Genomic DNA, 27,885 nt, shown 5'->3' with positions numbered 1-27,885 from the left:
CAATTTCATGACCGCGTATAGGTAACGTAATATTTTTTTTTTTTATGTAAGTATAGTTGGCTGCATAAGTATGTTTATAGTTTCGTTCAAAAGCGCTTACCCTTTATTGCAGCTGACTTTATCTACGTTGTTTCAGTTAGACAACCAGAATATAAAAATATTATTATCTTTTATAGGGACAGCACCCCAGTAAATTTTTAAACGATTTGGTGACTAAGGGCAATTTTACTTCCTATACTTTAAGGAACACTTACTCAGATTATATTTTGCAGTAGGACTTAGGAACTTAATAATATTTTAGTGGTCATTTATTTATTTAGAACATATAATTTACATTTTTAAATATTAAATATAAAAATAAAAACATTTAAAAATATAAAAAATAGGTTACCACCGATATCGGGCACAGGGTCCAAGGTACCGGTGGTTAGGGTCCCAGAGACAGAAACCTCCTCACAATACGTGCCGTATTAAGGAGTACTGCCTTCTAATATTTTAGTTATTATTAACCAAATGTCGACGCAACTGTGTAGTTTAATTAGCACAAAAGAGTAATAAATGTCGATAAATGTAAATAGTGATAAAGTTCTTTACCTCTCGTGCGAGTCCAATTGTCTTACGGTAACCTAAGATTGGTGTTCTAAGATCAATTATTATTAACCCTAACGCTATGGACACAAGACATTATTTTGTTAATAGATATCCATCCCACCACCCATATGGATCTTATCTTATGGGATGGGTTGAGGAAATTACACAACTTTATATTACAAGTAGGTGTGCACTTCAAGAATATATTAATGTGATGATTTATTAACTTGAGATCAATAAATGGATTCTATTTCATATATGTTCATATATGGTTATGTTATTCGCCCCTATGGAAGCATATCCTTCCACAACTCTCAATGTACTTATACTGCTTATTGGTACTGCAATACTGTAAAACATAATTTGCAAATAACAATATTATAATGAGGGCCACTTTGTTAAACTATTTGTAAACACCAATGTAAATCAATAAAAAGAGGCTAAGATACCAATTAAAATTCATTCAAGCCTGAATCTTGAAGGTTTTAAAAGCACACGCAATCATCAACTTTTGAGAACTTGATTGCAACAATCATCCATGAGCTAATCATCATTAGACAGTTCCCAGAGTAAGTATCTACATTGGAACTCCTTCCAGGTATCATCCTTAAAAGATTTTTTGTCACAGATGAGAAGGCCCAGTTGGGTAAATGATGATGATGTCCTCCTAGCCGATTATCGGCTACGGCGGCTGTACTCACGTAAGGGGATTAGCCAACTGCGCAGGACATATTATAGTGCACAAGCATTTGCGCAGACACAAGTGCACTCACTGTTCCTTCACTCTCATAACCCGATGGGACGGCAATCCGACACGACCGGAAAGAGGTCAGGCGCAGGACCGACATTTACGTGCTTTCCGATGCACGGGTGTATCAATCACCAACTTCCAGGCCCGACCCGGGAATCGAACCCGAGACCTCGTGCTCAGCAGCCGCGCTTGCGACAGCTAGACCAACGAGGCAGTTGGGTAGATAAAGTAGCATTGTCAAATAAATCACAGATTGCTCCAATGCTTAGTTCCATATTCTTTTGATCTAAGAGTTTTATATCAACCTAAAGTACTGAAATTACAATTGTGAGCTAGCATGTTTACCAAAGATTCTATCTATTGAATACCAAAATTTTGATCCACATTTTCCAGCTAGTATTGCTGCTTGTATGCTGTTCTACTGTTCTGTATCTTCTGGAATATCTCTGTTGTATAACAACCTCTTTAATACAGCAAAATAAAGTAAAAGTATTGAAATTATACCTAGGGTGACTGAGCAACTGTTATAATTAACACTATTATGGGTAGGCAACCCACTAGAGGTGTTGGTGGACTTGGATGTTGTGCATAGGTGAATACATACCAGTATAGCTGGGCGAGTTCTTCAACATACATGGCCAACCTACTACGGTCCCTCAATGTGCTGTTTGTTAAACTAGATACCTAGCACATGTTTGTCATTTGTAAAACCGTTGAGTATATAACCCACCAGTTTGTTCTTGTAATATCCTCTATATTGCAAGCACTTGAATTAAGTTAGTTAAGTACCAGAACAATATAGCAGGTATAAGTTGTTGACTAGACTCTGAGAAGTTAAGTTTGGAAGCTTTTTATGATCCAAATCACCGGGCACAGAAAATATAAAAATTATCAAGATTTACTATTTAGTTGTTGCAGTAGTTGACAACTATCGCCGGATAATTTATGCGTGTACAGTCAATTGAATGACCAGTAGACGTTCACTACCGTTAACTGTCAAGCTGTCAATTTAATGACCAGTAGATATAGACTACTGCCAACTGTCAAGCTGTCAATTTAATGACCAGTAGATATAGACTACTGCCAACTGCCAAGCTGTCAATTTAATGACCAGTAGATATACACTACTGCCAACCATCAAGCTGTCAATTCAATGACCAGTAGATATAGACTACTGCCAACAATCAGGCTGTCAATTTAATGACCAGTAGATACACACTACTGCCAACCATCAAGCTGTCAATTCAATGACCAGTAGATATAGACTACTGCCAACAATCAGGCTGTCAATTTAATGACCAGTAGATACACACTACTGCCAACTGTCAAGCTGTCAATCTAATGACCAGTAGATACACGCTACTGCCAACTGCCAAGCTGTCAATCTAATGACCAGTAGATATACACTACTGCTAACCGTCAAGCTGTCAATTTAATGACCAGCAGATTTTTGGAATAGAATAGGTCTTTATTTGCTTAGAATGCAGGCACTTACAAAATAGGATTGTAAACAACATAATAAGATCCGTGTACATTCCGCCTTGTTGGCATGCAAGCACAACAATTATTAAACACAATTGATTATAAGGCAAATAGGTTATTGTATTATATCCTCTAGGAAATCCCACCACTGCTAAAGTCGTCTTGACGACAATTCAACAACCAGCAACTTTATATTGCTTCCAATAAATGCCTATTATTGAATAAACTTTGATGCAGGTTTAAGAATGAGTAAACTGATCACCAAGTAATGATTTTGTATTATAAATTACTCATTTGATAAATATTAACACCTGCAATAAATATTGCTACTTCCATTAGAATTGTAGCAAGGTAAACTTAAACAAAGAATTACGTAAAAAGGTTAAAATTTGTTTGCAATTCGGGTGATACATACATGAACATAAAAGTTATGTATACTTTGTCATTCTACTCTCTTCCCTTCCTTCTTTCCTTTTGCACTTTTTAATATGATTGAATATTAACATCGGTCAGAGGTTACTTGTTATCAAAGCTTATTTAGCATACATTAATTTGGTATAGGCATGAATAGGACAAATTATTTAGTATAACCTTGTATATCAAATATTTTTCTGGATCACAGAACTAATAGGTAGTTCAAAATTATAAAAATTAGATAATAGGTAACTGTTGGTCCAAACACTCACGGTTTTATCCTCGTCGCCAATGTATTGTACGCTCATTTTATTATGTTAATCGACTCGCCAACGCACCACCACACAGGTCGACAGTCTGACAACGACTGACTCCCCACCGCTCGATCCGGTATTTATAACCGAGTGACGTATGCGCACGAGGCGTCATAATAATGACATAACCTATACAATGATGCACATGTACCTGCATACACTACAATAATAATAAAGACAAAAAGCTGTCGATTTTATTGTTTTCTAAAAAATGTGCCAACGTTTAAAAAGTGGTTCTACATATTATACAAAGGTGTTTTTAACTCATATAACATCCTCTTTTTTGGGAAGTCGGTTAAAAAGAGTCAACATTGTTTTTTATTAGAAATTACTATTGACTTTAAAGCTTACGTGTTAACTCGAGCAAGTAAACTCTCTATTAATAAAAGAAGTAAGACACTGACAATCATAAACTGTTGTAAGTCTCACCCGCCATTATGATGTCGCTTACTTTGAAATAAAACGAGACACTTACAGCGTTGTTACCGAGTGCAAGTGCATGTAAAATAAATATAAGATTAAGTGAGGAGAAATCAGTATTAACAATGATGTATCATGTTGGACATGAGATTATGAGATGTCGTTTTTATATGGTTTATTTCATTGTTAAGCGCTCTGGAATATTTATTTATATCCTTAATTAGGACAGATTAATTCGTAAAAATTAGTGCTTGATTAATTTAGTGCTTGAGCACCTGCCGTGACATTTCTCCGTCTTAAAGGTTGACTCGTAGAGAAAGCCTAAGGTGTTCACGTACATTTTGTAACATGTGTAATATGTAGGTAAAAAAAATCTTTATTAATATTATAAAGCTGAAGAGTTCGCTTGCTTGGTTGGCCCTTATCGCAGAAAATACTGGTGCGATTTGGGAGTTCTTTTTGTCCACTTATTGAGTAAGCCTACTATTTCATACAGGTGCATAAATGCATCGTGATGATAGGTGTCTAAGTACCTAAACTACCAAGATATACTTATAAATTATACAATATTATTAAATTACAGACTAATGAAACCCTTAATTAATTCCCACTTTCGCCCTTCAGTAACATAAGCTCATTAGAAAGCGCGCGCACGCCTGGCGTTTGCCCAACTTGCGCGGGAGTCACGATAATGCGTTTCATTGCCATTCATCGTGCCGTACATGCTCCGTCGTGCGGTTTTACGCGGATTTCACATTTGATGGCTTGTACGTACCATGCTCTTATGGTAAACACAAAGAGACTACCTACCTGCACGATTATTAAAGAAACATTTTTTGCCTCTGTCTGTAAGTACTGAGTTAATTGTAAAAAAAACTTAATACAAATATATGAAGTTAAGTAATTAATAAAACTTGAGTTTGAAGTTGACATACAAAGTAATGATTTTAAGGCGTTTAACATACAGGCCACCAAAACATATTATGATAAAATTATTTTAATATTTCTGCATACCATTGCCACAGATCCTTTTAAATTCATAAACTCCAATATATCACATTGACACTATTTTAATATTTAGTTTAATTAACTTGACACGGAGATTTGCACTGAAAAGTGAAAATAAGTCGCGCCAAGTTACGTAAATTTGAAAAATCTACATAATATCAAGTAAAAAGTTGGAGTGCAATGTTTATGCATTAGCTTGCATAATATTGTATTTAGTCAGCTGAGTTTTTAGCTATAAAATTGAGATTGTTTATATTATAAAAGTGTTTTTCTTAATTAAATATATTTTTTATTATTATTTCTAGTATAAAATTATTCTGTCAATCTGCTTTCGTAATACTTGTTACTATAAATAAAACTAATTTAAATAACTTTAATAATGTTTTCACCTATAGAACATTTAAGCCAATATTAACAATATTATAGGTAATCCAGATCATATTCAATGACTGTAACAAATTACTTTTCTCACAAGAAAGTTCAATAATCTGAACAACGATCGTCAAACGACTTACTATCAAACAGAGTAACTTTTCTACAAAAACGACCAATACTTTCCATAAACACGACAGGCAGCCGTCTATAAATCTACAAACAAAAGAACTCGTAGTAATTAATTACCTCAGCAGGTCACGCGAGTTCAAAACAATAAGGTTTCCCAATAACACACAAAAACTTACAAATTAATCAAACTATCGCCCACAGCACTAGTGAAACGAGCCGGTTTTGGTCACACGTGCATGGGTACTCAACCTACTGAACTACGTAGTATTTTTGTAACTCGACTGCAAAAGGTTTTCCTAAGTCTTTACAATACATTAACATTATCCTTTATAGTACAATTTACACGAGCCTAGCCTAGCTTCCACCAGTGGCTTCACCCGTGTCCAGTGTCGCAGCTATTTAGCATACCTGGATATAAAGTTTAGTAATCTTCTCGATAATAGTCATATCTAACAAAGATATTTTTTTTGGAAATTAGAGCAATAGTTTCTGAAGTTAGCGCTTTCAAGCAAACAAACTAATATAGGTAGTTAAAGATTGTACCGGGACTTTTTTTTTGTTAAGTTTATGTGTCGTAAAATATACGGCATCTACATAACAACAATGTATAACGACTTCTGCAGTCGAGTAGGTAATATTTGGGCACGAGGGATGTTCGAGTAAGTCACGCGAAATGTAAATATATTTTACTTAGTATCAAGTTGTGTGGATTATAATGAGCTAAACATATGTTGCATGTGACCCGGATTGCAATAAACTGCGTGTTATACAAGTTTTGGCTGTCTCTGCTGTCAAAGAGAATCAGTGGTTGTTGTACCACTTTTTTATGCATTCCTTATGTAAAGTTGTCTTTAAGAATCTAAGAGTTGGTTTAAAGTTAGATACTCGTATTTAGTTGATTTCCAAAAGCCCTAAATCAGCTTAAACAGAATAAAAACGTGTTTTTCTTATTACGACCTGAAAAGCCTGAAAGTATTGATACCAAAGAATCTTCTTCTACGCATTCATGAGACACGCTATTAAAAATAAAATCTTTAAATTAATTTCGATGCAATTCATACTTGACCAAGGAAAATAAATCCCACCAAAAACATTAAATGTAAAAAAAAGCCAATCCTCTACGCAATTCCTCCACCGTAAAAAGTTTTGAGATCGCATAGAAGCGAAGTCCTGTTCTACTTTATTTGTAATAATAAATCAATATTTTGTGACTATATCAATAGTTTCGTTCACTTTACAATAATATTGACTTGGCCATGAGCACAATAAACTACAAATATAATACAGCATATCTTGGAGAGGTGAAAGTCAAACATGAAGTTTAATATCACAGAATTAAATACTTTTAGTTTATTCAATTGTTACTAAATGACCGACAGTCAGTATCATCCCACATCAATGAACTGCACATGTACTATGGCGCATGTTTAGTCCATGGTGATCTCAAATTCCAATCAGTCCATAATCAGTCCAATCGTAAAATCATATCCATATAGAATTTATCAATTCAATGGTATTTACACATTATTACACTTTTTACGGTGGAGGAATTGCGTAGAGGATTGGCTTTTTTTACATTTAATGTTTTTGGTGGGATCTAATTTATTTTTTGTAGGTCTCTTTCTTCTCTAAGTATAGGTATAAAAAATTAAATTAACTTTTATTCATATGTTGTATATTTAATACATAATAACAATATACCACTACGTAACAATAAAACAAATAGTAACATTTTGTACATAAATAAATAACAAAGTTATCAATGCAGTCAAGCTTCATACACAATGTTCTTGAAAAACCGCAAATATAAATTTGTTTCCTATTTTTTTATTAAGTTTTAAGGTTTTTATAATTTTCCCTTTATATGTAGCTAATGACTTATCTTGGTGCCAAATTTGAAGGTTCTAAGTTTGCTAGAAGTACCTTAGACTTTTGATGATCGGTCAGTGAGTGAGTAAGTGACAAAATATTATAAAATATATAAATATTAATAACTATTTATTCAAATGTCTTGTAATTTTGAGACTGAGCTTGTTTTAATACTTACTCTTGGTCATCGAAAACCTAAACTCCTAGCTTTGTTCACATGGAAGATACAGGGGGCTGAAATAGCCGCGAAACGCTTGGAGGAAAGATGGTACGGCCGTGCCCGCTTTGCTCGAGTCTTGGCTGGGGCACTGCCGTGCCCTCAGATAACATAGAAAAGCTTTACCCAGGAGCAATAAATATACCCCTGATTATACCAATACTGGAAGCTAGCATAAATATTATGTAAATCAGACCTCCCTGGAAGCCCACATCGACATGTAAATAACTAGGTATAGTTATATCTGTATTGAGTTATAAACTAGGAAGCCAGTGGACAATTTCATGCGCCGGCGACATCCTCCATCTAATGTTGTGTTGCTACATATTCTTGACGGTAGGGCTTTATTGTGCTTGTGTGCAAACAGAAGTGTATGGAGCTGTGAATACCGTGTTGAGAGTATCCCCTTGTGTTCGCCAAAAAAGGGAAACTACTGTAGTAATAAAAACATGTTGGTAAAAAAGTGGTTCATTGTTATGTACAAGAGTACTTCTCGCAATCGAATTTGAAAATTTGACGATTTTTAAATTGGTTCTTACTCAGTAATACGTAAAATAAAATCTGTGATAAACGTTAATGCGTCACAGAAACAAATAGGAATTGGCAAACCGTTAGACATCCTATCAATGATCCAATTCTTTCGATTGTCTCGAAGTGTGGGTATATTGTAAGAGGTAGGTAGGCAAAGTTTAAATAGGGTAATCTTGCTTACCACCTTCAGAATATTTTATTCATAACAACTCAAATAAGCCTTCCTACAAACTCGTTCAAGCGCGAAATAAAATAATCTCTTTAAATATTAGCTAACAAATATGATTCTACTTGTACTGTCACCTCTATACAAATACTCAACATCGCAAACTCACGCGCCCACCGCGCATGCGTAATACGCATTTTATGTGATCACGAAGTAAATACGTTTCAGAAGGTTTGCCTTATATCTGAAGAATATCATGATGAAAGAATCTAAAAAAATAAACTTGATAGTTCACTTTTTATAGTGTTACTGACACTTTTTTTATCTTCCACTCCTTTTCAAATGTTTACATTGCTTCAATATGACATAAACTCCACCAGGAATGAGGCATATTACTAATACATATGTTATAAGTTATATCCTCACCACAAACAGTCTTCAAAACTTATCAAAAGATTTATGAACTACGTCAACCTCTGCCTAGATTAAGTAGTTCATAAATCTTATCTATGTCAATAAATATGTTTATGTCATGTTTAAATGAACCACTTAAGTGAACTCATATGCAAAAGTAGCATAAGACGGGCCTTTACCTGTAATATTGTTAAGGATCAGTAAAACACTTCACCAATCACAACTTTGCGCCACATTTACTTTTGCACATTTCTCTTTGGACCTTCTGCGCTCATAAAACTATGTATTCCCAAGAATTGCAAACTAGCATTATGTTCAATCGCATCTGCTTTTCCTATATTTGCACACTGTCGCAGCGGCCATTTTTCATACCGGCCATTTGTAAGTCAATGATGTAACCATCTCAATGACGTTGCATCTAAAGATATGCATCAGGTATTCTGTAATTTTTGACCAACATCAAAAAAAGGAGTCTTAGCAAATCTATTCGAGATCTCTGGGGCAAAGTCTGTGTTATTCTTTTTTGTGAAGAAACAGTTGGTTTTGTTAATTATTATTAAGTTATACAAGTGGGTTAGTTGTATAATGAAGAGGAAATCGTGTTTTATCCGTATTCTTTAAATGCAGAAATGTAGGCTAAAAATTAATCTACTTGTGAGAGATCATATAAACTGTTATGAAGTTGGTATGTTTATTTTCTTTCATTGACGTTTGCAAAACCTAACTAATATGAGAATTTGTTTTTTCTCTATATTAACAATTAATTTTCAGTTCTATTCCCATGTTTCCAAAGCATGTAGCAATGTGATTGCCATTGAATCTAAAACTGCATTTTAATACTCTTCTAGAAAGTTATATCCTCAAAACTGTTACAAAATTGGACCCTCAAACGCATGATTTGAGCAAACAACTACCAATTTATTTTGCACAAAATAAGCTGAAGATTTTATCTAAGACCTGTTATAAGCATCCTCAGTTGCAAAAATACACTGTTCGTAGCTCAAAGGCGTAATAGCATATTTCACACTTTGTGTTGATATTATCAGTGTAATAACATGTATTTAAGACTAGGTTTGCTTGCGGTTTTACTCGCTCGTATCTTCCAACTGACCACGTTGTATCAGAACATCTTATTGGTCTTATTTTGTCTTGACTCCATGAGAATAAATCGTGGAATAAAATGGTTTATAACTTTTATTATATAGTACAAACTATTTTAAATTTATTATTGTAGGATTTTCTTGAAAAACTTAAAAATACCTATGTTGAGATTACTCACGATCAATATGCACACAGACAAACATACTCTTCTGCTTTATTAATATAAGTTAGTATATAGCTAGATAAAGGTGTTACACTGCGTCAGATTAACACCTGTAATTCCGATAACCTAGGCTGGTAGCAGAGATTAGCAATCTTCGGCCAAATTGTTATACAATCTGTGAAAGGTATTAAAGTTACCTTGTCCACTGACACACATACTCGTTTATCATTTGTAATAGTTTAGGCTTCTTTATTGAATGTAATTGATTGCTTAACTTTAAATTCTTGGTAAGTATTCAATTACTGAAATGACACTCTAAGAGCACGCGCACATTACAAACTTTTAGTCGGACGCACATTGTAGAACGCAAAGATCAGGATTTAGCTGGTATTAGAGAATCAAGATTCTTTACAATCTAAAATCATTTTTTTTCCCAACCACAGCGTCAACTGTCGGCTGACTGTTTAAAATCTGTAGTGTGGGGTACTTTTAAAAAGTATTCTTAAATATGATCTGATACGCGATAAAAAAATTAAAGCCCACAGTGTCAGAATTTAAGCAAGATATTCTAACTTATCTAAGACACAAAAACCAATCCTACACCAATCACCCAACACCCGACATTCCGTTAATTTGAAACATTATGGTTTTCCGCAACCATTGGAAACAAACGAAAATATTCGAACAGTAAATCTGCCGTTGTTGGTACAAACCGCAGGATGCGACGAGCGACCGCAAGCGACGCCGGGCGGAGTGGTTGTATACGTGCCGCTATGGCCCCAGGGATTAACGGTGCCTGTGCTCTATGCGATGGAAAATACTGGATTTTACGCCTGGATGAATTGTGCTATGGAATAGTAGATAGTGAAAATTGGCAATATTTTTTGTACTAGTAAATATGTGTTTATGTATACTTAACCATGATTACTTTTGTGAGTCCCTGCTGTCATTTGTTTTGGCAGTCATAGCAAGTAGAGAGGAACACTCATACTTAGGGGTATTGGTTGCCTATTGCCTAGGTTACTGAATTAAGGAGGTCACATAAGCAGTCGCTTTATGCAAAACACTGTAACTCAGCTGAATTTGAGTAGACTGAAAGACAATACCAATAGAATTGGTAAAATACTTAACTGATGAAGTGATGTAATACAATAGATCTTGATGATTAGATTCATCAGTTACAAAAGATCGACAATATTACAGACCTATTAAAATTATGCCTAATCTATAATTTCAAAAATTGCCATCAAAATTATGTTCATTAACTTTGAAATCTAGACTTAAATATTAATGGCTTTAATTAGCATTCATTTGATTTGATATAAAATAGCGATTAAGATAAATGATATCAATCATAATGCTGTGCAATCCTTACGACCTTGCTGATGATATCTAGATATTCGAGTCTTTCTAATTTTAGGCAATAATGTAATAGCGGCCTTAAAATTTTGGTAATATATAATTAAAATTTTATAATATTCCAAAAAAATAACGCGGTTTGATGTTCATTGTAACACCCAGATCAGTAAGTAGTATTTGCAATAAATAAGATCCTGGTTGAGTAGTCTTATAGAGCTTTTAATACCAGTAAACTGCATATATAACAATGAAATATAGGTCCATAACACTAAACCGTGTTTCATACGATCCTTAAATAATTAGAAGGGTAATCCCTTTCATGACGAAACGAATAAGATGAAGTTCAGAAAAAGCCTTCTTTTCCTTTAGCACACAGGGCGTAGAAGAACTTCTATTCTACAGGGTGCAACTGAAACTCTAGTAGGTGTATAGTAATATCGTCATCCCTGCAACTAATGCAATTCCAATTTCCTTACCAAATACTATCAGCGATTGCTTCACTCCGTCAAATTGGAGCGCATCTTTTGCAACTCCTGCGCAGATCGTTGCGTAAAAAAAGATGTTGCACGGTGTCAGTTTAATACATGTGTGAAATAAATGTCTGCTTTGATATATTAGTATGTTTAATAGTAGCTGGCCACGCCCGCGATCACACGATGAGTGTATTGCAATCACTAATCTTAGGATGTGAATCAAAAGATGTTATTTAGCATTGGTTTCGCTACTATTTGTAAAGCGTTGAATGTCAAATTAGTCAAATTTTCGATTCAAGAGCGTTACAATTTAATTTTTATTACTCTGCCAATGAGCATTGAAATAAAGTCTAAAGTCATAAGGTACCTACTAAGCATTGCAAGAACAATTACTTAAGTTATATTATGCCAATTATATAAACAATTATATATGTTATAGGTACGAGTATATACAAATTCTAAGAATATGCAACACTTCCTATCTAAGTTTGAAAATAATAAATGTGTCCACTTTTTGGGTAAAATAACCCCTGATCTGTGATGTCATACAAAATGACACGCAGAAATGTAAATCATTGCATAAATCCTAGGAAATGTTCATAGAAAGATAAATCATATTGAGATGCAACTTAGCATGAAGTCATCAACTGGTGACATAAAAATCTAGTTAACAAAAACATATAAGACAAAAAGTATGTAGAAAGAATGACCCAGAAAAATTACATGACTGACCCTTACATAAAGTAACCTACAGCGACCTTAGAATATTTCTAGCTTGTTGTTAATAAATCACACAAAAACTGATAGCAGTCAATTAACAACAGGTAAGTGATTAACAACCGTAACAGCCCACTTCCACAGGTAATTGTTACAACTTGGTTAATCGCGCCGGTTCAATACGTTCAGCTATACTTTACACTGAATCTATGACTTCCTATGTCTAATGGATTACATTCTGTCTATAGTGAAATAGTGATTTATTTGAAAGCAAGAAGAAATTAATGATAATGTAGTAAATTCAAACTTAAAAGGACCCAAAAAATATCAATGACTTAGAAATCTAGCAACGTAATAGATATATTCGTAGAAGATCCGATCGGAAGACGGTAGACTCCTCTAAAATGAAAATTTGAATACTAATATTATTCACCTTTTGTGACCCTTTAGGTTATATAATAACAAAACGAATAGCTGGTCTATTAGTTTTGCTAAAAGTTTATATTATACAAAGACGACGGAACTTAATCTGACTAATGCAATATTTATGCATCCTACATGCAAAAATAGTGCGAAAATTATTCAGTGTCTCGTAGTTTTAGTTCCTCAACGATTGAAGAAAGTTGTAATTTGATAAACTCGTTTATTCAGAACGTAGAGTTTGTTTGCCTTGGGTGGCAGGAATAAGGCAACTTAGGTATTATGATAAGCAAAATTGATAAATAAATAATCCGGCCGCTATGGTTAATCTGATAAAGATCTTTTCAGCAGCACTCATCTAAGACTCTTTTAATTTAATGGAATTACAACTATATTTAGGTGTCTACTTTTATGTCTATGTTCTTATTTTGAGTTCTAAAGTCTCTCACCCTTTTTGTTACAAATCTATTTGAATTCAGAAATCTAAATTCCCTTATTGCACTCACACCATTGGTGATCACTGTACGCTATTATGTTCCAACAATTATAACTGTTCCGTGATCATCTCCCTTCACTATTTACGCATATTATAGTTGCCATGGTTACGCAAATATTAGTGATGCTTTCTATAGCACCCAGTATTACCCGCAGCCGTGACCGATGTCTCAAGATCGAGTCAGCACTAACTTGCGATTTTAGAACGATTTTTTTTTGACGAAAACGGCATTATGCTACATCATTATATCACGTATTATGCATGTAGAGTAGTATGTCAGTCTGTATTTGATGTCTTGTGTTATTTGATAACTATGAGGAACACTGATGCGACGTTTTTTGTATTCACAACTACGCTAATTACAATGTGGTTCCGTACACTCCTTACATCTCACAAGTATTCACCCTGTGGTCAGACTTTATGGGTACTGCAATACTTACAGCCTACCAAAAATACTTTCAAAATATATTGACAACGTGTGCAATACACCTGTAGTCTTCTTTTTCATTCATCTATGTTGTTATTGCAATGAATGTTTTTCACTGGCCATTCCTTTTCTTATTCATACTTTCCCTTACCATTCATCAATTTACCTTTTTTCAACCGAAAATGATTCTTGCTTTGTTTGATTCTCATTACATGCAAATCAACCAGTTTCGTTTCTTTTTTAAACTGCGTTATAGTTATCTTTTGAATAAGTTCCATTAATGGGTTACGTAACCAATTAGAGATGCTCTCTGCAGCACCAATGCGGTTCGGATCGGCTCAGGAATGCGGAACCGATTTCAGAACTGAACATGGGCTGGGCTTCTTGGACGTAGATGTTTTAGAAATAGTACACTTGCTATATTCTACAGCACTTAGATTTTCATTACAAATGCCTGAAACTAACGGGACCATGACCATATTTTTCAATACATGAGTTGTCCAGGAAAACAAAACTTACATTCATATTCTGATAAAAAATCATTATCTCGTCTTCACCTGGCTTCTCAAACAAGTTTTTACTTACGTCAATAATTAAGTATGAAACAAAAGGTGCAGATTAGTTTTCTTCTGATTAGACTACTAAATGAGTATTAAAATAGATTTAAAGAAAGACAATTAACGATGCAAGAATGTGAAAGGATGCAGACGTGTTTAATACAAAACACCTGTTTTAACTAGTGAAAAGTGTGTTAGGGTCCAATTAGTCAATCGCTTGGTTTCACAATGCAGTTGCCAGCTGTAGGTAAGTTAGTATTTTATTTAGCTGAACTTTCTAATGGCAGGGGCGGAGTGACATTTAAAATGTTGGTATACTCATAGGTAATTTGAAAATGTCAAGTTACGAAGGAGTTAGGAATCTTTTCGAAATCATGCTCGGACTGGACTGCGCCTACCTCAATATTTCTTCGATATTTTGTTTTTGGCCCAAGGTCCTAATGATTTTCGCTCATTGAGTACTTAGACATGTTCAGCGTTTACTGATTTAAGTGGACTCCAATAGGCAAAGATGGAAACATCAGAACGTGCCAATAAAGTAAGATTCCACTAGAATACGGCACAGTGGCACGGTGACGGAAAGAATGTTTCTTTTCATCTGCTCGCTCTAGCAAATTGCGTGCGAACAAATTATGTTCGCGAACAATTTTCGTGGTATCGGGGCATAATTATTCAGCCGAATGCCTCTTTATAAATACGGCTATGTACAATATGATCTACTATAGGATTCCCAGTAACGATACCAAATCCGCCTCCAATGCAATTTCTCTGTCAAAGTGACATGACAAATGATACAATTTCCCTCGGCCGGGGAGTGTATTGCTCAGTAGCTTCGTGGAGCAATATTATAATTGTATAGCGTATCGTCAATTATTGTGTTACCGCCGTGAATATTACGAATCATGCAATACTATGGTGATTTGTAACTACCGTTGTTCGTAATTACCCCAGAGATCATCTTTATGGTTCAACGAAGATTTTTGGTTTATGTTTTTGGCAAACTTGGTTTTGTAATACTTAAGATTAATTAGATAAAAATCATTGAAAGACCTCCTCACTCATCCAATTTCATCCCTTTTGACTGTGCAAAGTTGATTTACATCATAGCTTTATTTACTAAAGACTTAACGTCTCTGTATCGAGGCTGATTTGAATTAAAAGTTTACTGCGATAGTTTTAAAATACCTAAGTTATTCGTGTTGGCGAAGGATTCTATAGCGCAGTTCAAATTATTATTTTCAGTGTGAATAATCACCTAAAAGCAAGTATCTAAATTGTATCAAGGACCTGAAAACAGATCTTACCTAATATAACAGAAGTGGAGTTAGTTCCGGGCGCGTTATCAGACGGTTTTCCCGGATATTCCGACATATCCATTTCCAACGCAAGCCGACGCTCACTTCCCGAGATACAAGCTGGTCTGACTGTGTATGAAGGGAAGTGTAGGGTTCCGTACTACCAAATATAAAGTTATTTTTATAAAGAGTTGGTTTGTTTGTTTGTCTCCCTAAGGTGATGTAACACGTGATTTGAAAAAATCCTACGCTGTTGGATACAGTACTAAAATGCCCTTATATTTTTATAATATCCCAGTTAAGACATTAATCACATAGGTATATCTATAAGTGCCAATATCACTATACGCAGGAAACTTTGTCTGGGTAGGGACGTAGCTTATAAGCTTAGAACCGGGAGACGGACAAAGAACTACTTACTTTGTAGTCCCTTTCGCATAATGGAAGAAGTTCTCTGGGGACGTGAAACCGCGGGCGCAGGCTAGTCGTTTATAAAAGATCATATACGGAACCTCGGACCTGGTGAAGCCAGGAAGCGTATCGGAAAAGCGACAAGTAAATAGTAATTTGTAATAGAAATTGTGCGGCACAGCTTATTACTTAGTTCACTCTGGTGATATAGTCGTTACTTCTGGCTGCGGATATCTCGTCAATTATCTATGACACTTTAGTATTAAGCTTTTTATTGGATTTTTATATCATTAAAGAAGGATCTTTTCAGGTCTAGATAATAGTGATAACATGCTTCAGAACGATGAAAAGATCAATTTTGAGACTTGGGATTTGGAAAGCATAACGTAACGCCTATAGCACAAATAATATATTCTTTCTCTGTAATATGTATGGGATGAAAAATAATATCAGAGATCCACATAAAGCGACTGCCTGTCAGTTCTCCGAAATATCGTAACCCACGTTTTGATTTCTAGGTAGCCATAATGACTAAAATACATAAAATATTAAAATTAAGAACGTTTTAAATCAATATTCCGTTTGTCATTAGATGACAATATACTATGGGTGCAGAATGTCACACTTTCAGTGACTAAAACCCACCTTTGTTGCTTCTGAAACCTTGTGCGTATGTACCAGTGCAAAACCCTTTCGAATAATCTCTTTATCTCAGCAGGACGGAATACCACTCAAAGATGAGTGAATGACTATTGATCATAACACAGATAATATTATAATCGAGTTATGTATGAACTGTAACATTACTTAGTGGTCAGATGACCGCGACCGGTTCACTTGCAGCTGCAGGTAGGTAAGTACTACACGCGGATACTTTTTACTTTCACTTGGCGCGGGATTTGAGTAGAAACGATAATGGATGAGGCAATTTTTTTGAGGAAAGGTCACTGCGCTTTTATAGGTTTTTATGCAACTTCCTTGGGATTGTGTGAACTGTCTTTTTATTGAGATACCTACCTAATACATTATTTTTTATTATGTAGTCCATAGATCTCTCGGCTTCTTTTGGGGTACCTACCTAAGTATCATCTATGACTATTCGTATTAGAGTCAGTATTAAAACGCGACTGTTTTGTTCAAAATTAGGTCAAAATGCTTTAAAATCGCGTTTTTTTTAACTTTTACATTATCTCTATCCACGTCTTTCATTATTTTTAGTTAATTATCTTTTGTCACTTGCTACAACATAAAATATAACACCGCATCCAAATGTTTTCATCCATCAACGTTGATGGACGTCCGGCAAATATTCAAACTCACCGTTTATTATAATTCCTCCATTAACTATTCATATAAAATCACTTTCTCACATTGTTAGTGAACAGTTATGGTGTAATAAGTACACCACACTTCTCCAATATGGTAATGAAAATTTCTAAAATATGTGAAGTTCTCCGTAGGCCTGTTGTACCTACGTCTTTGAATTTTGGATCCTCCTTATACATGCATATTTATTACCTACCACTTGATGCGTAACATGAGATGAATTTGCTTTTTACTGACCGCCAAGAAGCGAGGAAACATTATTTGCGCATAATCTTGTATGCTTTTTACAATGCATTAGTAATTTTGGATTGGATTCGTCTTTTTCGTCGTTGCTGGGAAGTTTGTTCTTCACCGCTTCTTCTTTCCAGCCATAACACTAGGAAGTGGTGAAATGGGGGCGTTTTGGGGGTGCTGTCATTCTTGTAAAATGTTGACGTTAAAAAGTGCTAATCGTATTACCCTTTTTTAATTAAATGATTTTTGACTTTGACGTCGACTTTGACTTGGTTATCCAAATGCCTTACAAGGATGGTTAAAAAAACTAGAACGTAGATTTTAGCGAAAAAGTAATTCAGGAGACACGTTAATTTATTAGATTACAAAATATAAGGGTTTATTTTGACACACAGGTCTATCTGAGTCTGTGTTGAGGTTTTAGATTGCCTCAAACACCTAGTCACACTGCTAGCCCCAAGGTACCAATAAATTATTATTATTAAAAAAATCCTTTTTGGTATTTACCTAAATATTACGCCATCTTACGTCACTTTCTAAAAGCACCACCATTGCACACTTCTTAGGTGCACAGTGTGCTCTAAGTTTCACTAGTTCCGCGAGATCACCCTAGATGGCGCTTTTTTCACATTTATATAAAAGTTCATCACATTGTGCGCTAGATGTCACTGTACTGAAAGTGTTAATTTCTACATCGCGCTATCAATGTCGTCGAAGCGAAACACTAGGTCTCATGAAAACTTTTGTTAATTATGAATTGAATTACAATGTCCGGACAGGGGACTAATTGTAGAGAACTTGGTAAACTCATCGATGAAAGTTATGGAAGGTAAATTGACTCTAGATAGCTAACTAATTATTTAATTTCAAAACTTGTAGAAAGGTACTCAAATTATGAAGAGGAAATATTATCTGTCTTAATAGGTGTACCGATTTGAAATTGGTTGAAATTGGTTACATGGGCGAAGTATATTTTATCCGGATATAGGGGAAGTTCCCCCAGATCGTGGATGACAGCGCGATAAATAGCTAGTTCCTACTGAATTATGATAATTATGCATGAAATTAAAATAAGATCTATATCTTTTCTAGGAGAAAAGCGTTCATACCAACGTCTAATAGATCAGAGCAAGCGGCGTCAGATGACAACATGAGATTATCTAGTGGCGAAGAACCATCTAAAGCAGTAAAACCACCAAGGAGGAAATTCAAATCCTTGGAATTATTCGACGCTAAGAATAACACTGAGGTTGTTGATTTAACCAAAAGCTAAAGCTTTCATATAAAAATGGGAACGATATACAAACTATATAAAATGTGAAAATAGATTTTGACATTAGTTATGTGAATCCAATGCTGTTAGAAAATCAAGATACCTATGTTTCAAGTATTAAACCAAAAGTTTTGATATTTGTGTTCTATATTAGTTTTTTTTTTTGGATGATTTTTCTCCTTGTACCAAATATTAGGTTTATGAAACCCGTTACGACGACAAGGCACGTTAAAAAATCTCGATTGGCATATCATCACTAAGCCCCTATGTCGCGCAGACAAAATCAAATCTGTGTTAACGAGAAAAATATGAAAAGTGAATAGATTCAAGCCATCAATCTTAGTCTGGCGAGATTAATGATAATGACGCGGCACCGAGGTGGTCTGGATCACGAGTGTTTATGAGACGTGCGCCCGCCAGGTGTCGTGTCAGACGAGATATTATCATTATAAGGCCCCTTGATCACGTGAGGGGGCAAAACTTACTCGAAGAATTAAAAAAATAATGTTCATTTTCCACTGATATCTAATTATTTTCTACTCTGCCTTTTTCGATACTTGAGAGAGTGAGGATGGCATACCGAAAACCAGACTGCAAATATTTGCTTACATAGGTGACTCCTAGCATTTTATGCCCGCCGAGCTTGGATGATGTTATGTTTGCTTGCTGTCGACGCGAGTTTCGTCTGACATCAAGGACGACGGCGACATTCTGTCTGGTCACATACCATGATAAATGAATTTTTCTAAATTACTCTAATATGGTGATACACATGGATTTTCAGCTTGAATATACAATTTTCTTTTAAGAAAGTGTTTTATATTGAAAAGGAAAGGAAATTACAAAGGCTCTGTAAGTCATCTGAAAAGGTTTCACACATTTCCCAAAACGCAACAGAGCCATTATTTAAACTCCAACAATACATAAAAGACGTGGAACTTCAAAGGCCCAATTCTCCAAGTTTCTCACTTAAAACAGGTACTAATAACTTGTTCAAATTAAGAGATTTCACTTAGATCTGTTGAACGCATAATTGAAGTCTGCGAGAGAGTTTTAACGGTCGGTAATTAGATAAATTTGTGTATCCGCACGCTCTCCGTCGTCGACCGCAGCTAACAAAAATTTACTGAACGTTTCGAATTTTATCTGCATGTTAATTGGTCTGGAAGTTTTTCGAATTTTTGTGGATAACGAGATGTGCTGAAGACTGAAGGTAGATCATAGTGATGCCTATTAACTATACTTCTGTGATATAAATGTAGCTAAATCAATAAATTGACATTTAATGAGGTCTTCAAAGGACAGCGTAAATTTCATTACATTTTTGTGCTACAGCGTTAATTTTACTTGTAAAAGTGTTTACACTGTTTGAGTTTTTAGATGGTAGGTAATTTATGGCCGTTCATATTCCGGAATATATGTATAGAATTGAAGAAAAAGTGATTTATTGTTCTGGACACCGAAATTAAAAGTACCTAGCAGTATTAGCAGTATTAAAATTTACCGACCTTTATTCTCTCTTCAACCCACTTAAACGAAATAACGCTAACCATTTTATCATTAAGAAAGTAAAAAACCCTTTAGAGTTATATAATAAAGTAAAACAAACAGACAGACAATGTAAACGTAGGTGCGATTGCGGCTGCGCTTGAAAGCAATTCCTTGTCCCACTGTGTGGCGCAAAGAAGCAATTAAGATGAGAAAACGCTTGTACACGCCCTCTCTGCCTTAAGCGCCGTCCATGATATGCCGAGACTGCATGTCTCTCTAATATTATTCTTGCATTTAGATACGAATGAATAAGGACTTTTCTTTTCTGTGGTATTTTCTTCAGATGTAATTTAAGTTTAGTAGCAATCGCTCTGTACTGTATTTTTTGGCAAATTATCAATTTTAACAGGGATGACAGTATAATATGCCACATTTGAAGGACCAAACAAGTTTTTGTAACTGAACCTACCTAATATTCTACTACTCGAAGCTTTTGAGCTAGGCCAAATTGACAGATACTTTGCCATTGAAATTAGAAGTCTTAAATACGTTTTATTTTTCATTTTCATATTCTTGCTCATTATAACTTGCCCTATTTAGCCTACGTTGTATTTCAAACAGCTAGAAATTCAAAATGTCAACTTCATATATGAAAACTAACAATCCTAAACGATCCCTAACATTCCAAAACTCTTAACAATGGCCCATAAAAGTGACTTTCTCATGTAACTCAGCTTTACGTGATGCGTGCAGTATGTTGCACAAAGCTGTCATAGCTCGAGGAGGGCTGGCTGCGACCACTCGTGCTAAGTGGTGACATGCTGAGGCACCGGGGCTCCGTCTTACTTACTGTGAGTCGCTTTTTATTGTCCCCTAAGTGTTTTCTTTGCAAGCTAAGGTTCGTTTGAAACTGTTGTTTGTGTTGGTTGGTCTTGTTCTTGATTTGTGTGATTAGGTTGATTTAGCTACATTCTGTTTTGTTTCTACTTTTATCCGTAATTATGATTTTTTGTCACTATTATTCCAAGTATGTTTATGTATTCTGCCTAGTGTACTAAACACGAATAGCTAATTCCAGATAGATAGTTCAATTAATGTTGTGATGGTCTAATATAAATGGTGTTAATTGTTTTTGTGTTATTTTAGATACTCACCTTCATCTCACAATTATCATCAGAACAAATAACTTATTCCGATGGCTGGGTACCCGTGTCACACGATGCTATTTACAGTCAATTAAGAAGAGAGTCTACACACTATCCTGTTTACCTTACAACAAAGCATCCCATTCATCATGATTACATGAATTTGGTGGAAAACGAAATTAATTCACGAAGAGAAATAAGAAATTTCATGGAATCTACGGAATTTGTTAATGAGAAACCTGTTGAGAGTATCCGTGAAGCAAGTACCTTAAAAGAGGTAGATCAAACAGAAGAAAATCGCAAGGAATTTTCCAGAAGAGCTAAGAAAGTTTGGGATCATGACAGTGATGTTAATATCGATACAATTTTGGCTAAAACTGATATTGATACTGAAGTAAAGCATTCAAGTAAAGATGGTGGTTTAAACAATACACCTACTGCAAAAACGTATGAAGTAACTGAAGATACAGATAAAGATTTGCTTTCAGAGGATAATACTACAACCGAATACGGATATGAATATAAACCACCTACAAACAAACCCCAAAATTTAACTTCAACATTTTACCAAATCCTATCCAAATATAACATCAACACTGACGATAACTTACAAAATTATGACCTATCTCTACGGGATAAGGTTCAAAATTCACCAAGAGCTGCGTATCGGATTCCGCTACCGTATAGATATAACAGTTTGGATCATCTGCCCGTGGATCCATTGCTAGCTGTTTTTCTATCAAACTATGGGTTCTATTTACCAAGTTTGTATGGGATCAATGCTAATTATAATAATTTGTACGGCTATCTGGCCTCTAATAACATTCACAATAACAAACCCTTTGGTTTGTATAAAATTTTCTCTGATACTGATTCATGGAATTAGTGTTTGATGTTATTATTCTGTCAGTCTGTATTACGCTGTGTATAATTATGATTTAATTAAGTAAATTATTTGTGACTTGCACTACAGCAAATAATATTTAACTTACCTATGTTACTTGTTTAAATTCTCAATTTTAATCATTTTGAAAAATTGAGCTTTAAGCATTAACTAACTTTTAATTACGAAAAATAACTTCACAATTAAGCTTTTAAACCCTTCACCATATTAGGAATAACAAAAATGAACAAAAGGACATTTTTAAAAAAGCAAACGAAGTACCGCATCAACTGCATAAAGCTAGTCCAGCCAACAATGAACGTTATGTGGCAAATCTTAAGATTGTAATTAGATTGTGAGTCGGTTAAATAAAGGCTGGAGCTTGGAGTTGTTCCAACAGCCACAGGCGTGACAGTTTCATAGCGCGTTGTGAAAAGTTGCCTTTGTACAGGAGCCAGTTTGCACCACTTTTTATAATGCTTTTTACTCGTTAAACGTCCCGGATTTTGTTTCTGAGACTTTAAATCTTGTTAATTTTGGATTGTTAGTTAAGTTTATACCCGGCACATTATAACTTAGTTAAATTATTGCACATTTTATGTACGCTACTGCAGTTATTATGCACTTTGTCATTTGTATCGTAGACACTTAAATTGTTGTTGTTAATCTTACTTAAATAATTTACACTATTGGTACATTAGGTATTGTTAAGCAATTCTTTACATTTAGGTTATTAGTTTAACGTTATGTGTTATATCAATTGCCTAGCCTTTTCTCAATTACGTTTTGATCGGGTGCCAGTCTAACAGAATGCAACCGAGCGACTACCTGCCTTACCTCCTCAAGGTTATGTATTAATTTAAGCAGCATTTATTTCTATATAAACAATATACCACAACTCATCAAGGCATATTATTCGTAACTTCCACATGAAGTCCTCATGAGGAAAACGGAACAAGAGCTCATCAGAGCTCGTCGAATCGCTCCGCAATCAGATCTTATACATTCTTGTAAACATGTTTTCCGCATCGTTGAAGACTTGTGAGAATCAGAATAGATTTATGGCATAGATACATACATAATATTGTTATCAACGAACTTATACTGTTCTATTTGTCAAAATTCAATTATTCTTCCACATTATAACAAAATACTTTGAAACTTTCTCTATTCTGCACAAAAAAATTCAATTATGCCAAATCCCAAGAATGTTTAAAAACAGACACAAAGTTTCCTATCTGCACATTACATACACACATTACATACATTACATTACATATATCTTCTGTTCACGGTGCTAATCGTGTCCCAGAGGAACTACTTCCCTTACATGGATAAAAAGTTTAATAATATACTCTTCAGTTACCTACATAAGCTACTACTAACTATCAAGTTTCATAAAAATTCATTCTGTGAATGAGTAACAAACATACATGCAAGCATCCTTACAAACTTTTGCCTTTATATTATTAGCAGGATTTCGCAGTGCCATTGTCTGTACAAACCAATTTCCCAATGTGTAAGTTATCTTATGGACATGGCTGAATGGAAGCCAGTGTTCATATTTGGGTATTGCAAAGCAGTCGGCGACTGCATTTCGTAAAAATTTACATGAAATCGTATTCTGATATTGCTGTGCAATTTTGCACGCACAATGTGTTCCTCGAATTTATCTTGGAAATAAAAATGTTTTAGTAAATGTGTTGTTTGTCGAAAATGTGTAATTTAAGAGTAGCAGTTGCGTCCAATGGTCTTGTCCTTTTTATAACTCAGGGCTAAGGATTATTGGTGCGGGGTAGGCTGTACCCAAACTGCGCTGGAATCACTCCAAGCCAATAAAATGGCGGCCGGACTCGATTGTCTACTCCATATATAGGATTGCACTCTTTTAATATGTATTCTGTATGCGTCGCTGGCGTTGGCGGCTCGTTGTTTGGAAGTTTATGTGAGATACTAGACACTGAAAACTGTTATTGATTAAAATTGGTATTTTTTTCATTTAATACTGCATGTTTTAGGGATCAAGTAATTAACCACCGGTGTCTTGGTCAACTGATTCCAGTTGTATTCACCTAATATCTATTTTTTCCTCTGAAATCTTGTCTCAAGTCTTAAAACTTTAAAACAACAAACACAAACATAACCACTAAGTATGACGCTACTATTTCACAAAACCCTCACTCAAAGTCGAAGCAACAATATATAAGGATAACCGACGCAAACTGATCAGTTAGTATTATCTAAACTAGTTGAGTACAAAGCAGCACGTAGTTATTGTGCGTACTGACCGGAAAAGTTGGTGATTTCCCGCTCTGCCCAGCTGCGGACAAATGCTGTGAAAATGTTACATTTCCCAGCTGACACTGTTACCCGAGATATCCTACACTAAATAACTTGGTGTAAATCTTGTTGCGAAGTAGTTTATATTAATTTTGGTTCAGTTCGGTTGGGCAGTTTTGCGAGAGTCTTCACTTAACAAGTTTATGCGTTTTGGTGAAAATATTATGTTGTAGTTTTATTTAATGTTTCTTCTTACTCAGTCTTATGAAAAGAATGGTTACAATACAAGTCTAGAGAAAATATCAAGTTTGACAGATACGAAACTGATAACAATCAAATCATAACTATTAAACCTAGACTAGAAACCTAAGTTATCAAGGTAGGAAGAAAAGGAAATATTATGATAAGCTAATCCTCAGCAACTGCTGAGGAATCTAACCAAATTACGTACTATTTTCATAGAAGTTGACAAATACATAAACTGTAGCATAATAAAATAAGAAACTACACAAAGCAATAAATGTAAAACCAATAAAACTGATACTTCCTTGGAAACAAATCGTCGACCTCTGCACAGTTCACTTCTTACACATAAAATCTACGTTGTACTCGCTTGCAGCTCCATACAGCTCGTGAATATATGGTGGTGGTCTCCCTTTACTCCTTGAAGAAATGTCCTGGTCCCCGATACGTAGTGGTTTATTCATTAGCAACCTCTGGAAATGCGCCCAATAAACTGCTGATAAAACTCCAACTGGACCAACCGCACTTTGTTCTCTGGAATCCAGATATGGTAGAAGTTATAAACTGGATGTAAAGTTGTTGTAAAGTCTGCTCTTTTATGGTGGCTTGTTGGCTTTGCTGTAAGCTGTGTTGAAACTGAATTGAAAAATCTGGTTTGGTGGTATTGGATTTTGTACACTAACCTGGTACAAAATAGGCTATGAATTTTTATGTTGCACCTAGGAACCTATATTATTTACAGTAAATGGTTATTTTAATAAGACCTAAAAATAATGCATCACACAGTCATTCAATGCCCATAAAGAAAATTCATGCCCTAAGAAAACCGAATCTTTGAATCGATTTGTAGTTTTGGTTTTCGTGGTAATGTTTTACCAAATACACCAAAATTGGTAACTGTAATTGCTAAATATTAAAGTTCACGTCGTAACTACTACGTTAGAAAAGCCTTGATCGCTGGTAACTCACAACTTAATCCGCTATAACAAACTTATTGCTTCTCTCGATGTGAAAACTTCAGATTTACTTCTTTTTATTTTGCGGCCAACTTGGTTTACCGACTTTAATGAGCCTGATGAATCGTTTATACTTAGTATTACTTAGTGGAGTTACTCAACTAAATCAATACTCGTTTGCAAGACGCATGTTTGAACTCGGCTGCATCTGCATGCAATGACTCATTTCTGTCTGTTTCTTATATTGAACGAAGCTGATTTTTTGCTGAGCAAATTCCACCAGTGGTTTCACGTACCTCCCGTGATAACTCCACACACCTGGATATAGGTAGCCTTCCTTGATAAAAGGCTACTCATTGACTAATAACTGTTTTTTTTTTCGGATCGATTCGATATTAGATTAGCGCGTCCAAACGAACTAACTCATCAGCTTTGTAATTTTAGTTTGAATAAATTTTTTCTGAGTTAACTGTTGCCCTAGTTTAGTGAAACTCATATTTTACGAGTAGTTTCCCAGCATTACTTTGGAAAGAAAATCCCTTTCATAATAAAGTCCTGAACTCAAAACAAAAAACCCGAGACAAGAAATACATAGTCTGAAGCGTGCGTCATAATCTTGTGAACGTTGTAGTGTTTGCTATGCAGACCACGCGGCTCACATTCAGCAAGTCCTGCCATTTGTCTCGCGTAATGTTAGCATTTAGGGAGCGTATCATACGCCGTAGTTTGACTTAAATACGTATCTACTCCAGACTGACGGATTTTTGTTACGTTTAAAGTCGTTGGAAGTGTATCAGGTTTTTTTATCTTTTAAATTGTGTGTGATATCACAGACTGTCTGTAATTCTTCTTTTTATATGTTTTACATAGTTAGATTATTTGATTATTACGTTTGCTTAAACAATGTGTGCATCCAAAAGTTTATTCTGCAAACAGAAAAGACACTGAGAATAAAAAAAAAACGTGGGTTCAAGGGTTTTTGACAATACAAAAAAATAGGAAACGTCGAGATTCAGTGTGTGTCTAAGGTTGCTTCGAATGGAACCAGCTCAGTATGTCATCATCATCCTCCGAGCCTTTTTTCCAAACTATGTTGGGGTCGGCTTCCAGTCTAACCGGATGTAGCTGAGTACCAGTGCTTAACAAGCTAGCTCCAGGACCAGCTCAGTATGTGTCAAGTAGAATATTCTGCGAGATCCCTGCAATTAGTGGTTAAATGTAAAATGAGTGCACTACGTGAATGAGCGAATAGTGGTCAATGTCTTGTACAATTAAAACAAGGTAAGTGTAAATTAACATAAACATTACATTTCTAGCCCAACATGAAAAAAAACATTTGTTCATATTTCCTTAGCCCTATCCTACATAAGTACAAGTATACACATGACACAGCAGTGGAATGCAACTTGAACCGCGTGTCCCGAGCGCGACGGCCCGGAAAATGTAGTTTACGCTCCGCTTTTTGCGCTTTTTTCGCTCCCGAGCAGAGCGCAACGAGCGATGGTTTGGAGTGATGCCATGTACGATAAAAATCACCATTTTAGTTTAAAATGGATGGCTGCATTCTGTCCGTGTGTGAAGCTGTTACCATGATTGTTACACCATTGTTAATGAAACTGTTCTAAATGTGTTTTGAATTAGTCATATGGGCAACTATGTTCTGTGCAAATATTTTTCCTTTCTATAGCTGTGGAGTAGGCCAGAATCTTGTTGTTCTGTTTGCATCGTTTTTCAGCAGCTTATTCCGCACCTCATTTTTACAACATTTTACAAAGCAACAAGTCATTTGGTTACTTTTTTATTCAAAGCCTCGGTATTCTATTTCTTACAAGCCTTAATCCCTTGTACCTCGGTGTTTTACATCTACCCAACTTTAATATTTCCCCTATAAATATTCAATGGGGATTTTTCATTAAGATTTTTTTGTATCATTAGCCAGGTTTATTATTTAGAG

The 27,885-nt window shown here is 35.1% G+C and overlaps 1 protein-coding gene across 1 annotated transcript; it reads left to right on the top strand.

The window, feature by feature from the left end:
- The first annotated feature begins 21,242 nt into the window (after positions 1 to 21,242).
- LOC124634660 lies at positions 21,243 to 22,475 on the top strand. Its single transcript, XM_047170322.1, has 2 exons — positions 21,243 to 21,275; positions 21,571 to 22,475. The coding sequence occupies exons 1-2, from the start codon at positions 21,243 to 21,245 to the stop codon at positions 22,453 to 22,455; spliced, it is 918 nt and encodes a 305-aa protein (XP_047026278.1). The 3' UTR covers positions 22,456 to 22,475.
- Positions 22,476 to 27,885: the final 5,410 nt, after the last annotated feature.

This window comes from Helicoverpa zea, chromosome 11, assembly GCF_022581195.2.
Source record: "Helicoverpa zea isolate HzStark_Cry1AcR chromosome 11, ilHelZeax1.1, whole genome shotgun sequence".
Classification (NCBI taxonomy): Eukaryota; Metazoa; Arthropoda; class Insecta; order Lepidoptera; family Noctuidae; genus Helicoverpa; species Helicoverpa zea.
The sequence above is the reverse complement of the archived record's forward strand: the minus strand, read 5'-3'. Positions and strand labels throughout refer to the sequence as shown.